Source organism: Cyphellophora europaea, assembly GCF_000365145.1.
Source record: "Cyphellophora europaea CBS 101466 unplaced genomic scaffold supercont1.2, whole genome shotgun sequence".
NCBI lineage: Eukaryota > Fungi > Ascomycota > Eurotiomycetes > Chaetothyriales > Cyphellophoraceae > Cyphellophora > Cyphellophora europaea.
In genome coordinates, this window is record NW_008481808.1 from 891,634 (window position 1) to 906,234 (window position 14,601).

The window sequence follows — 14,601 nt, forward strand, 5'->3', positions numbered from 1 at the left end:
TGGCCTTCTACCTCTTTCAAGCCCTCCGATAACACTTACACGACCACCTGGCCGCAGACGGCCCCACCCCGCCGCCATGGTGCAGGCTCCCATGTTATCTTGCCCGCTCAAGCAGACCGGTGAGGTCGATTGGATTACACCTCTGAAAAGTTATATCCGAGCAAGCTACGGCGATGATCCAGACAAATACTCAGAAGAATGCGCCACCCTCAATCGCTTGCGCCAGGATATGCGTGGAGCGGGTTCCGACAGCGCTTCGGGAAGAGACCTACTATACCGATACTACGGACAGCTTGAGTTCCTGGACCTGAGATTTCCAGTCGATGAAAACCACATCAAGATCTCGTTTACTTGGTAGGTCTGGATCCCGCAATGCCTACAACTCGCCTAACCGTTCCAGGTTCGATGCATTTACACACAAACCTACGTCGCAGTACTCGCTAGCATTCGAAAAGGCTTCGGTCATATTTAACATCTCGGCTGTATTGTCATGCCATGCTGCTGCGCAGAACCGAGCCGAAGATAATGGGCTCAAGACCGCCTATCATTCATTCCAAGCCTCGGCTGGCATGTTCACATACATCAACGAGAACTTCCTGCATGCGCCGTCTCAAGATCTCAACAGGGACACCGTCAAAGCTTTGATCAATGTCAACCTCGCCCAGGCACAGGAGTCGTTCCTTGAAAAGCAGATTCGCGACGGTAAGAAGTCGGCATTGCTGGCCAAGTTGGCCTCCCAAGCACACTGGTTGTATGCTCAGGCCAAGGAAGGTCTGGAATGCGAGAACTCGAGGCAGATATTCGACCCAACCTGGCTTAAGTTTATTCAAATAAAGACGCTGCACTTCGATTCGGTGGCACAATACTTTCAGGCCGTGACTGAGGACGAAGGCAATCTGCAGGGCTCTGCCATTGCGAGACTTAACCTTGCGGAGAAGGCCAGTAAACAGGCTGTTCAGCAGGCAAAGGTTTTTCCTGCAACACCCGGCACTTCGTCTAATCTTGGATCAGATACCGCTTCGAATCTACAGCAGATAACAAAGCGCCAGCTCGAAACTGTGCAAGAGAAGCTGACTTCGTCCATCAAAGACAATGGCTTTATCTATCATCAAACTATTCCAGCGGAAGGCTCTCTTCAGCCAGTCACCAAAATGCCCGCCGCAAAGGCCATCCCAGTATCTGATCTTTACCAAGGCCAGGACATCCAGCGAATTACCGGGCCTGATATATTTCAAAAAATTGTACCCATGTCCGTTACTGAGCAAGCCAGCATGTATGACGAGGAGAAGGCGAAGCTCATTCGATCCGAGGCCGAGAAAGTTGAACAAGCCAACGGAGAGATGGCCGCCAGTCTAGACTACCTCAAGCTCCCAAACAGCCTGAACGTGCTTAAGGGTGGGCTAGATTCAGAAATGAGTCTAGATCCAGAGTTTGAGCGGTGGTGCCAGGAGATGTCCAGTCACGGGTCCTTCTCAACCGCTTTCGATCAGCTGCAGCGTGAGAAGGCCTCTGTTCTCGAGAGCCTTGCGAAGAGCTCCAAGCAACTCGACATGGAAGAAAGCGTATGTGAAAAAATGAGGTCGAAGTATGGCGGTGAGTGGACTCAACAGCCGAGCTCACGCCTTACGTCGACGTTGCGCAGTGACATTAAAAGCTATCGTGATACGGTCGACGAAGCTGCCGGCAGTGATAACCAGCTTCTGAACACCGCGAGGCAACATGAAGCCGACTTCGAGGAGATGCGATCCGCGGGCGAGACAGGAGCAGCCGATGTATTATACCAGCAAGCCCTCATCAAGTCGGGCGTCAAAAGCGATAGATCGATGCAGAGCTCAGAAAATCTATTGGATGAGGATTATGGTGAAGGTGGCGTCTCCATTGCCGATCAAATCGCCAAAGTCGAAGACGTCCTTCGAAAGCTGAACCTAGTGAAGCGAGAACGCATGCAAGTTCTCAAAGACTTGAAGGAAAAGGTCCATACTGATGACATTTCGAACATACTCATTCTCAACAAGAAGTTGATAGCGAACCAAGAAAGTCAGCTATTCCAGGCCGAGCTGGAGAAGTTCCGATCTCATCAAAACCGACTGATCTCGACTGTTCATAAACAGTCATCGCTCCTCAAAGAGCTGACCAAGACCTACGGCGACCTCCTACAGGACAAGCGGGTGCGATCAGACCAGCAAAGATACGAGGGTATTCAAAAAGCGAGGAGTAACGTCCTATATCGATACCGCAGGGCTTTCACAGCACACGAAGACCTGACACAAGGCCTGATGCGAGCTCAAGGATTCTACAGTGAAATGAAAGAGAGTGTGGACAGTCTGGAGAAGAACGTGGAGACTTTTGTCAGCAATCGAAGAGCAGAAGGCGCACAGCTACTGAACCAGATCGAGCAAACGAAAGCTGGCGCGGCGGGAGGTCAAGCTGCGGCAGAACAGAAGCGAATGCAAGAGTTGATGCAGCGGTTGTCCATGGATCCGAGCGCTTCGTCGCCAACGAGTCAGCGGCCACCCACCGTACCACCACAGCCGTCTAGTGCCAACGCTCAACCGTCGCCAGCACCTCAGCAGAACTTCCCTGCCGCAAACGCCGACCCGCGCTTCACGATTCCGCCTCGGGAAGAGCCTGTCCCGGTCTTCACCAATGGCTACCCATCTTATGCGCAGCCTCAACCACCACAAAATCCTTCACCTGTCTCACCACAATCCGGTCATCCTTACTCGCAAGGCGCAGCGGCGCCGCTTTCCACGGGCTACAATCCCATGGCTTACCCCGAGCGCAACGTCGCCTCGCCCGTCAATGCCAACCCACAACAACAGGCTCAAGGCTTCTCATACTCTCCCGTGACCTCGCCTCCAGGAGGGCAACAGAGCCAATCTTTCTTCCCGCCCCAAACTCAACACCAGCACCAACAATCACACTCTCCGCAACCACCCCCCCAACAACAGCACCAGCAACAATACCACCAGCTCAACTTCACCTCCCCTTCCTCCCAGTACCCACCACAGCAGCAACAATACCCGAGCTTCCCGCACCAGCAACCCTCCTATCAATCACCCCCTCCCCAGCAGTCCTACCAACAACACTACCAGCCCCAACACCAACCCCACGCCTCCTCCTATTCGCAATCCCAACAATCCCAGCCCTCGCCCGGCTTCCAAACCCCCTACAGCATGCCCCAGAACTACGTTCCGCCCCCACCGCCCCCAGGCCCGCCCGGAGGGGGTTCGTCCACGCAGTACCCGTCACACCACCAGGGGCAGTGGGCCAGCGGGCCCGGCGGCTACGCGAATTATCAAGCTCGAGCACCGGGCGTGGGCCAGGGCCAGGGCCAGCAGCAGCAATCTCAGCAAGGGCCGGGAGGCGCGCAGCAGGGTGGTGGGGGCCCGGGTGGTGGAGATCCGTGGGCTGGCTTGAGTGCTTGGAAGTAGGAGGAGTACAGAAACAAGGGATGTTCGTAGCGCCGCTGAAAAAGGATGTTCCGGCCCAGAAAAGGCAGGCTGACTGGCTGACGGTGGAGCGGAAGATACGTAAGCTAACCAGTAGCAAAAATATGAACGAGTAGTGATGATTTTCATGTCGTGCAAGGCGTATGCGAACTTTTCCGGTCTTCCCATCCTGTTTCTACCAAACACCCCTCCCTATAGCCGTCCAGTCAGGCGGGACTGTTTGTGGCTCGCCTTGAGAGCATGCTGAGGGATCTATCCATACATGGCTGCCATCAATGTTTGTTGGCAGGTTCAGATACTGGTTTGAAGGCATTGATATCCGTCTGCCTCCATATATAAAACACACAGGTGTAACGTATCACTAGCAGGAAAACAAATCTATCAAATTGCCTGTTATAAGTTGTTCCGAAGATCTTATTACAAAAGTCCATCAACCCGTGAATGGGCCGCAAATGCGAGCAATACTACAGGCCCTCAGAAAATCGTTCGTGGTATCATGTTCTGTCGTGTCCATCATGTCTTCTTGTCTTCTTGAGAAAAGCAAGTCCCTGATCCTCCAGTCCCTCTGTAAGACTCCCGCCCTGACTGGCCCATCCTTTACAATCCGATTCATGCTTCATGACCCGTTCACTTATCACTTCTCTACCGCCAAGGTCGAGTTCTTGGTGGTATTCCTGTATTGAATTGCTTCAAACCCCGATGTCTGGTTCCCCGTGCTTCGACTCTTCCTTATAGGGGCGCTTCTCTGAGATTTGCTGAAACTGAGTATTATGCCAAAAAGTAAAAGCAAAACGCGCGCGCCAATGACTGAAAGCGAGTTATATACAATGAGCACCTCCAAGATGCCAAAATTCCATCATGGTTCATCCAATCTGCAAATGATCTGGAACTGGTTCAGCTCCAAACGGCGCCGCCGCGGAACGTATATTATTCTGCAGGCCAATGTGGCACAGCTTGCCTGCAATCACGGATTCAATGTCCGCGATGGTATACCGCGTTCTAGCATGAGTATGACACTAATCAATACTGCTATTGGACGCAATCATGGTTCGGTGCAGCCGTCAAGATTCAGAACGGTGGCCGAGCGAGTTGAGTTCTTTTGAAAACCCGGCGCAGAGCGCGCCGAGCAGACTTCTTTTCTCACCCAGGCCCTTGGTCCGTTGCTGCGCTATCCGAAACTGAGTCCATGCGTACTTCATCAGGCGCAGCCGGACCCCCAGATCTTAGAGCGCCTTCGAACGTCGCGGACTGAGAACTTGAAGTAGACGCATCTGTCTGGGATACGGCCTGCCCATCCTCTTGGGCCACAGCGGTTGGTTCTACCAACGAATTGTTGTCGACTTCAAGAAGAGCGAGGTCTGTCAGATCAGAGCGACCACTTGGTTTGGAACCCTCCTGGGTTGTGGATGCAATATTGTCAACGTCAGACGTATCTGCCTGCCGCTCTGGTGCCGATGTTGGAAGTGAACTATCGCCCTTCGATTGCGGATCATGCATCGGCTCTTCTTGAAGTTTACCCGACTGGCTCTTCAAGCTTGCATCGTAGTCCACGGATGGCGGTATCTCGACTATCACGTCCGAGACATCTGCGGGAACCTCGATCTTGGGAGACTCGGAAACGGACGGCAGGTCCTGGGCTTCAAGTAACGTTGTCGCATAAGCATTTTGTCCATCCACATCGTGGACGACAACGGATGGTGCCGGCGTTGTCGGTCTTATTGGCGGTTCAGAGTCACAGCGCTGCACTTCCTCAAGCGGGCATGTTTGCTCCTTCCCAAGGTGTATGCTTGTATCAGACCTTTCGAACAACGGCGGTAGTGTGGGCATTGCTGTGGCGTGTTTGCCCACGGAACCTGCGAGCGGCGTGCTCGATTCATCTTCACCGCGCTGCACGTTCGGAACGCCCTCAGAAGTTGGCATGGTCAGAGAAGGTTGAGGTAGCATGTCTTCTTCATCGACCGGCTCGTAGAACCCAGAGTCCGCGTAAGTAAGACTCGGGGGTGGTTGAGGAGATTGCGAAAAGCGAGGCTCTTCAGCTAAAGGTTGAAGTGTAGGCCCGGCATGAGGCTCTGTGGCGATGTCAGGGTGCGAGCCAACCGATGTCAACTCAGAAGGTGCGGCGTGCAGGCTGCTGCGCCGGCTACCTGAGACGGTCGGCAATACGGCTTGACTGTGTCGAGGCGTACTCCCTGATGTCGTTGAATTGTGCGATATATTTGCAGGTCGTGTGAACGGTGCCGAGCTCGGAGGATCAAGCTCAGTGCCCACATTGATGGAAGATTGATTGCGTGACCGACCACGCGGTCGACCATCTAACATTTCCAATTCGTCATCGTCGAAGGTACCCCTTGCGATGAGGAACGGCCTCCCATCAATATCGAGTTCGTCGTACTGCGGCCCTATCCTCGGCGAGACAGCCAAAATCTGAGGCTCACTTTCATCTGCCTGAGACGTAGCAGCTTGCTCATGCAACCATCCGTGTCTCTCGCGTGGACTAAGATGCTCTAGATTCCTGGGCGGCGGCCTCCCTCGAGGTCGCTCGAATTCCGAGATGTCGCTTCCTCGATCGTAGTTGGATGAGCGTGGATACGTGAAAGTGTCGTCATAACGTGAGCTCTCTGGCGAGTAGGGAAGTTGTTCCTTCCAGCTGAATCTCTCGATATCATCCCGTTCTACAGCGTCTTTAGGGTTGATGTAACGCTTCTGTTCTCGATAATCGACTGTATGCGGTGATTCGGACAACATTTTTGTGTTCGAAGTTTCAGGTGCTGGAAACAATGCGGCAAGTTCCTTCGCAGAGCGCCGGTTTCGAGGCTTCGGATCGAGGCAGATGCGGATAATATCCTTGTACCAGTCGGGGACTTCGGGTGGCAGAGCGTGGACAGACAGCGGCGGATCATGTCTCTCCGGTTCGTCGTCGTCGGCAGCTAACCCCCAAAGTGTCATGCCAAGCTGATACAAATCCGACTTCTCCCCAATGTACATTGATATTCTCTGGTGGCTTTCAATCTTTGCCGCGATCTCTGGAGGCTCCCAACCTACTGGACAGCCTCGTCTGTTGATGTCGATGATTTTTGCATTTCCCTCGCGATCGACCACAATGTTCGATAAGGTGAAGTCGCCTTGCACGTATCCTTCTTCATGAATCTCGCTCAGCCCGACAACCGAATCCCGTGCCCAGCGAAGGCGATCTTCCCACGTTATCTTTCCTTTGTAGTCATACAGCAGATCAACTATTGCTCCTTGTTCGGCATAGCTGATCAGTAGGCCCTTGACCAGTTGATGTGTGTCATCGACAACGATAGCTTCAAGCCTGATGACATTGGCGGACTCATGAAGGGCGTGTAGGGCATTGATCTCGTACAAGAACTCGTCAACGGTGTCGGGGCCAGGTATCTCCTTCTTGATATAAGTCCGTCCTTCGTGAACTACCTTGTAAACAAAGCCTGAGAGATGTGAGTCGAAGTCGAGTTCAGATTCTCGGACTTCCTGAGGTCGATATTCGTCGTGATAAAGGATATGAGCAACCGTGCTTCGAGGTGGATATTGTATGCACTCATTGACATCTTCCGTAACGTGAACATGGAGTCGTCCATCGCTGGTCTCAAGTTTCAGGTTAGTGACGGTATCATAGAACTGAATCTCGAGCAGAGAATCGCGTATCGATTCGTAGATCTGCAGGCTTTTATCACGTTGAAATTGGAGTTCTTTCAGGTCCATTTCCAAGGAGCCGGGCTCGGCGTTCCGATAATCGCATGAAACGGTAACCCTGCGCCATTTGTTGGGTGTTTCAGCGTAAGTAACGAAAAATTTCTCACGGTCAGACTTGTCTCGAAAATGCATGCTGAGGTTGAGAATCCACCGCGTATCAAGCTCTGCTTTGATCTGAGCCTTTTCATCCGCCTCAGGCTCTGCCAAGTCCTGATGATGGGACATGGCTGAAGATGTAACGGAGTAAGGTCTAGGAGGTCTGGTCCCGTCATCGGCCACGTGATGAGGATAGAACTCAGGCTGAACATTTGGTACAGGACTGGCTGAGAGCTGCTTGGGCTGATCGATGTCCCCATTGTCGCGGTAAGAGGTGGGAACTGCGGGAGCGGAAGTTCGTTCAAGGTGATAGAGCGGAGGTGTTGAGCTGGCGCGGGGACGGCGTGCAACGCTGCTGGACCCTGGTGCTCGGGCACTAGAGACAGCGCGACGTTCGCTGGCACTAGGGAGAACTGGGGTCAAGCGGTCTCTCTTTTCTGAGTTTTGGCGTCTGAAGGTGGCCTGCCTGGGAAGCCCTACACCTACAGGAACAGCGGACCAATCCTTCTTGCTCGGCGGCGGGGGATGGTCGGGCCAGGAGACCTGGCCGGGGCTTGGTACTGGGTCGCCGTCATGATGGTCGTCCTTGGAGAAAAGGCCATGGAGGCGCTGCCACATCCCCAATCTGAATGAGTGCTTGCTGTGGGGCTGAGGCTCGGGGGTGACGGGGCGTTGAGAGGGATGTCCATCACCAGGTCTTATGCCCATTTCAACTGGAGGAGATGGGACAAGGCGACCTTTGGTCCCGAGCCAGGGAGGACGCAACACAAGCACAACTTGAGTGAGGTCCTGGGTAGAACATCAGGTGACACGGAACCGATGCGGTAAGTGAACGGAATGTGTACGACGCGGTGAAGGAGGTCGATTGGTAGTTCGGGACGATGGTCGTAGGCGGTGAGAGCTGGTGTTGGACAAAGCGACAAGACACACTGCCACCAAATCGAGTATATTACAGAGAGCGACTGAACGCGTAGGGCCGGTGAGGACGAGACCGAAAGCGGCGCAGGCTCATAGATGGTTTTGTGCGTAGATGCAGAGTAGGCGACTGGCAATGAGGAATATGCGAGGTGATGAGGGAGTTTACGATGGTCTTGGACGTGGTCTCAGTAACTCCACTTGGGCTGCTGGAGCCAAAATGAGGCGCCAGAAGGCTGAATTTCCGGCTTGTTGGGAGACTTCCGCGAGGCTGGTGTCGTGGCCTTCACCGCCGGATTGGCCTTTGCTTAGCCTGAGCGGAATCGGCGACTGCACTGGTGCCGGGCCATGGTATGGTGTTTGAGAATAGCAAGGCAAGGAAATGAGGGAGCAAGGGTGAGGGGAGACGACTGCGTGAGATGAGGTGGTGAGGTTGTTGGAGCTGGACTGGACTTTGGTCGATGCAGAATTTTCCCCACTCTTGCAGTGCCTGCCTTCGACAAATATCACCCGGCGGTCGTCCCTGCCACCATACCCAATTCCAGGGTGCAGCTAAGCCTCTCAAGCCCCTACAAACAAGCCCCCATGCCTTTCCCTATCCCTTGCTAAAGGGTATGCTTGCTCTTCAGATCAAACTTCGATGTTGCTTCTTCCACGACACATCACATCGCGTGGCTCAGCGGCTATTTCGTATATGGCTGTATGAGCTCGGCTGACTACCGTGTCTACTTTCGCGTCCTCTACAATAGCAGTGCGACCACAAGCAACCAGCAAACAACGCATGTCTTGTCGGTAACTATCATCCTACCCTCCCGCATCTTCCCGATATCCAACAGCTAGCGACAATACCTATACTCATCTGCGCACGGGCACCTATCTACCGCTTCATCTGCTCTCATCAATCTCTGAACTGATCTCAATATCCTGTCACATCTTCGCCTCGCTCGTCAGGCAGCTCTGCAATCATCCTGGCGGACCTTGATGTGTTGGCAGTTTTCAGTTCTTCCCTTCTGCTAGCGTCCTTCCCAAGCCCCCGCGGGGTCGGACTAAGTTGACCACTTAACAATCCATTCCCCGTTAATTCGTTGCATTTCCCCCTGCTGCCACTCTTAGTTGTGCGTCCCACCTTACTTTCGTCATCTATTGAATTCTACAAGTCCCAGGAGGAAGCTACTAATTGCTCGGCGAGCTCAGACCCTGCTCCCGACGCCAGTCAGTCGACGGCCCGTTGCAGGCGAGCCAGCTCAGGCCTCGCACGTGTCCTCCATAACGGCCTCGCTTGTGACCTGCCCAGGACCCATGCATACCTAGGTATTCAACTACTGCACTTGCTCCAAAGATATGGCGCAGTAGCGCTGCGTCAGACTAACATCCAACCATCCACGGCTGCAGAACTGTGATGCTACGGACATTATTCGTCGCACTGCTTGGGCATCAGCGTTATAGGCTCCTCGGGATCAGATCTGATGGCCCCCTTTAATATTACCCTACTGCGCAAAGACATCACTGCCTATCCTTAACCGGATATCGTCAGGTGCTTCGTCAAACAGCCGTGATTCTTTGGGCATCAACACTAAGCACTTGCGTCAGAAATATTCTCATCGGGCCTCTGTTGCGCTGCATGTGTTCTTCCTGACTATGTCACTCGCACATGAGGTTTGCGTCTTACCGATGAACGATGGGCCCAATCTCCACTAGACGAGTTATGTCGCCCGTACGCGTGAGGCGAACCACGTAACCGCGCGAACACTCGTTCTCGTCCAGCATTACCGGCGGCATCAAGACGCGAACAACGATGAACCAATTCCGATGTCGGCCGTCAAACGCCCATACCGCTCGATGTCTGCGAGGAAAATTTTTTGGTTCGTGGCCCTGTGCTTTGAGTAGCACTGGCCGTTTATTGTCGCTGCTCAGGCGCCAATTCCTGGCGGTCAGCAGACCGACACGTCCATCGCGACCTTGAGGACTATTGAAACACCGATTTGTCAAATTGAGGACCCTGACGTCTCCAATGCATGAATGCACCACGTATGGGCAGTCAATCCGAATCGGGCCCGGACAAGTAGTCTGAAGAGTGTTCATCCATCTGATAGAGCCTTGCGCCGATTCCACCGCTGGCCAATACCGATTTACAAACCACTATCGCTCAAATCGGCCTCCACATAACTAGCACACCGGGTCAACCGCACAGGCACAAGATCCAACTGATGCCTCTGCGGAGGTAAGTGCATGAACTTTCGGCAAGTAGAACGCGAACTGGTGGTGACCACTTCGATACGCAGAAGCACAAAAACAGACCTTTAAAAGGACCATTCTCAAACATCGTGTGGTTCCAAGATTAGAATTGATGCCTCGCGTTAGGCCGCAATACGGACTGTTGGATAAGTTTGAATTGCATGACCGGTGTGACAAGGCAAGTCCGCATGTTGAGACTGACCAATATTGACTGCAGCCTCAACCGGTCAGCACCTAGCCACCCCACGAATTAGGCCGCGCATCCAAACACTAGCCCTCGTCCATGGCGAAGGTACTTTTGTCCGTTATATTGCCGCCTGAAATAATTGTTGTTACGGCAGGAAAGACTAGACGCCGATGCGACTGCGAAACAAGGCAAAAGGCCACAGCATGAAAGGATGACGAACCAGCTTGCGGTGGTTACAGGAGTAGCTGCAGACATCAACCGGTGCGAGTCAAACCCCGAACCCTTCGTCAGAGGCTCTCGAGCTAGGGGTCGGGTCAATCGTTGTGATGAACACCTAGCGGGAGATCGGATCCCAACAATGGCAGAAGCTGGTCAAAAGGCAAGGACGGGACCGTCGCATAGCAGCCAGCCATGCGTGGGAGTTCGGGCCATATACGTTTGCAGCTTATAAATCCTGGATATATGGTCGCGCTTTCCTCTCTTACAAGGCCCAGAGCATAGCCCACATACCGTGACCGGCAATTCAGCAGGTTCTTGGGCCGCAAACAGCCTTGCAAGTTCGATCCAGAGTACACTCAGCTGAGCGTGTGATGGTTCGACCACAGCGCATCTGGAAAATATTGTATAGATGTCCAGGCGAAGGCCAGTCATAGCGCCTCGAGCGTGGCTCCTAGCCAGGTCGAAACCTCAACCTGAAGCCCACTTCGCCGCCGTCACATTTCCTGATTTCTCTCCCTTGACTACCCATCCACCACCCATTGCCATCGCCCGCGCTGCCTTCGGTCCGGACGGCTCCCCTGCTGGAGCTGTTGCGCGCCACGTATATGAATTTCGCAACCGTCTCCGCTTCGTTGAGCTGCTGTGCATTGAAATGTTTCCTCACCGCCATGGCCAGAAGCTGGGGTGTCTGCCGGTCAATCTGCTCTACTGGTGGAAGGTAGCCCACAAGGGGCTGGAACGGGTCGGGGGAGCCTGGCTCATCGCTACCTCCACCGCTGTCATTACTGTTGACTGTAGCGGCGGCCTTGGACAGCTCGTTCTGTTTGGAGACGTCGCTGTCTTTATCAGTGGCGGTTGGCTTTGATTTCTTTTTGGTGGATGTGGTCGGCTGAGGCTCTTCCCGGTGATGTAGTCGGAACTCCCTCATGCGCTTTCGCGCTAGAACAGCTGTGGGGGCCCGGCGGGCGGTCTGCGACGATTCGTAAAGGATATCAGCGTGGGGATGTGTGTAGCAAGAAGCAGTCGGAAGGCGGTAGGCCGTGCGGTATGTGAGGAGGGTGGACGGGGATAACGAGCTCCAGTCTGTCTGTGAAAACGTTAGATCCGAGGTCGGAAGTAATGCAGCGGCATATGGATGCCGTCAGTGTCGTGAGGTGAGGAATTTAACTGCATTGTGTGATGTCGTGTGAGCGAACGCACCTTAGGGAGGTTTTCTACGGCGTTACTGTCCGTTGCCGTGCCATTGGCGGTGGCTTTTAACGTGCTATTCGCAGTCCCTGTTGCGTTTCTCTTGCCTTTAGATACTCCAGTGCCCGTCAAAGCACCTAACGTAGCCCTCTCTTTCAGATTCGTAATGGTGCTAGAGGTCTCTGAGCGGGAATCATCTACAGCTCGCGGTCGAGTCGGTGCCATGGCAGGCTAGATTTATAGGTCTGGATCCCGGATTGTATCGTATGGTGAGAACTGTCGTATGATGAGTAAGGGGCGACGCCGTTGATTTGAAGTAGATGCGTTGCGAACGACTGATGTTGAACTTCGTGGTCGCAAGCGCAGTTCGACCACCCCCAATCCTGCCTTTGCGCAATTTCGCGGTTCGCGCTACGTCATACCGACCGCGTCAAACACTCGTTCTCGGCATTGTGCACTTTAAGCCCCATGTCCCACGACTTGACACGAAGGATAGCAGCACAATTCCAACAACCGTTAATGTACATGAGCGCGGCACTCGGCGCGTGAAGTCCTCTGCGATATGAAGTAGACCGCAGCACTAAGGGTCATCGAGGACGGTCATGGGGCGGTCGTCCCGGGAGTATTGGCTGCCATACAGGTGAGCTTCTACTAATGTCACATGTGAGCTCCTCTCAAAGGAAGCGGGAACCGTGAATGAATACCACGCATGGACCAACGCTGAGTGTCTAGAGTGTCATTACACATGCCGGTCCCTTAGTGTTCCACCTCCAAAGACGAGTTGACTGGGTGTGCCAGGGATAAGATGCAAGCCTTTGTCCATCGAAGTTCCTGCTACTACAATCTCTCGCACACATTCTGCAAATTCTAGGAACCCGGATGATATCACATGGCGCTGCTGGCGCGAGTTCTGTGACCATGTATCTCATGCGTCAAGGGGCCGGTATTGGTGGAGAGTTACCTGATAGACTGCTCGGTCTTCTCTGCGCGTGCAGAATCACGCTCATGTTTCACGCCTCTGCCAAGGCCGCAGTCGCGACTTCATGGTTAAGGACCAGCGAGCTCCCTGATTGCAGTGCCAACCCACTGCCAGCGCCAATGCCGGAGCGGCCCTATGAACCAAGGGTACCAGGGTTCGTATCGGTCCAAACCCTTCGATTCCAATTTTCGCGTAGAATCTGCCGTGCAGCGCAAGCGGCATATCAGGTGAGAATGGGGGGCCACTGGAAGCGTGGGATTTGGGGCGTGGACGCGGGCATGGATGGTTGGCACTCTCAGTGGCCCGGTCGGCGGTGAGCTCACGAAAATATCTCGGGGCGGAACTGGGAAGCCGAGAAGCTCGCGCTCCTAAGCCTAAGGGAGGTGTTAGCCACACAAGGCTGGTTCGGCTACATGATAGCCTTCTATGGAGACCTTGTCAAGTGGCTCAGGCAACAATGGTCCGCTTGATCGCATTGATGTCGCCGACCCATGGAGCAACCAGAAAAGTCAGATTCGATCTTCTCCTACCTGATGATTTCACACGAGGTGGGCGAGTCTCCCACGGGGAGCACGTTTTTCACGTGAAAGTGGCACCAGATGCGTGATTTAATTCTTCTCGAACATCACTGTGGGGGGAAACTGGTAATATGCTCAAGCACCTCTGAAGGACACGTTCTGATAAGCAAAGGTTAGCTTGACCAGGTTGAGATGCCCAGAAAAATTTCGATAGCGGATCAGATGTGATTCGGGTAGCATCTCCGGCAGCATGTGAAAAGCCTGATGCGGGTGCTTGGTCGGGTGGATGGGACATTCGCGTGAAGGGTGGTTGCCTTCTGTGGCGAGAAGGCAACACGAGCGTGCAAGGCGGCAGATAAAAGTCTGATGCCGGAAGGGTGTGTATACAGTATGCGATTTGTGGTGGCGACGGCGGCAACTCCCATGTCGAAAAAGTAATCAAGCCGAATATATCTCACCTACAGTGTCTTCAGCTTCCTTTGCACCGCCAAGCACTCAACAGTTTCGCTATTGCGGTCTCACATATCCGAAGCACCACTGTGGCAGTGTTGAAATCCCTTCAGGAAAAGGTTGCGCGCCCGCCGAAACGCAGCACGATCTGGTACCTGAAAGCAATCCCCATGCGGGCGTAATGCGTGCTTATCCGAGGAGCCGAGAACTTAGCGCTGCGGGGGCTACTCGTACCTGAAAGCGTGGAAGAGGCAGGCTGCTCGCTTAACAGGGGAGCGTACTTTGCGGGCACGTGTACCATCGCTCATGACATCTGTACACGGTACTGCACAAAGAATATCTGTTTAGATTGATCTCGCCCAGGACAAGCCGACCACGTGTTGCCTTCCGCAAAAGCTATCAACGGTCTGGACACGTCTATGGCTTCTCATCGGTTGCTGGCAACCCCACAAACCCGGGCTTGGATTGCTTTTGCCCCGGAACAGGGGCAAAGCTGATGGCAAAAACAGGCTGATAGTTGGAGATCGAGAAGGACGTCTAGTCCAGGTCGCCAGCCCGCATCTGATAAGCGCCATCGCCTGGTCGGTATCACTAGGTGGTTTTAATCTTATTCTACAGGCATCAGAAGCAAATCAGCCGACTGTTGCTACA

At 53.7% G+C, this 14,601-nt stretch overlaps 3 protein-coding genes across 3 annotated transcripts; 1 reads left to right on the forward strand and 2 right to left on the reverse strand.

The window, feature by feature from the left end:
* Nucleotides 1-76: 76 nt before the first annotated feature.
* Nucleotides 77-3,434, forward strand: HMPREF1541_01831 (uncharacterized protein; the record flags this gene model as incomplete). The annotated part of the gene is made up of 2 exons (XM_008716188.1): nt 77-354; nt 401-3,434. The coding sequence occupies 2 exons, from the start codon at nt 77-79 to the stop codon at nt 3,432-3,434; spliced, it is 3,312 nt and encodes a 1,103-aa protein (XP_008714410.1).
* A 1,158-nt stretch (nt 3,435-4,592) lies between these two features.
* On the reverse strand, nt 4,593-7,967 carry HMPREF1541_01832 (uncharacterized protein; the record flags this gene model as incomplete). The annotated part of the gene is made up of 1 exon (XM_008716189.1): nt 4,593-7,967. One exon carries the CDS (start codon nt 7,965-7,967, stop codon nt 4,593-4,595), a length of 3,375 nt encoding a protein of 1,124 aa, XP_008714411.1.
* Nucleotides 7,968-11,266: 3,299 nt separating this feature from the next.
* HMPREF1541_01833 (uncharacterized protein) lies at nt 11,267-12,228 on the reverse strand (the record flags this gene model as incomplete). The annotated part of the gene is made up of 2 exons (XM_008716190.1): nt 11,267-11,902; nt 12,016-12,228. 2 exons carry the CDS (start codon nt 12,226-12,228, stop codon nt 11,267-11,269), a joined length of 849 nt encoding a protein of 282 aa, XP_008714412.1.
* Nucleotides 12,229-14,601: the final 2,373 nt, after the last annotated feature.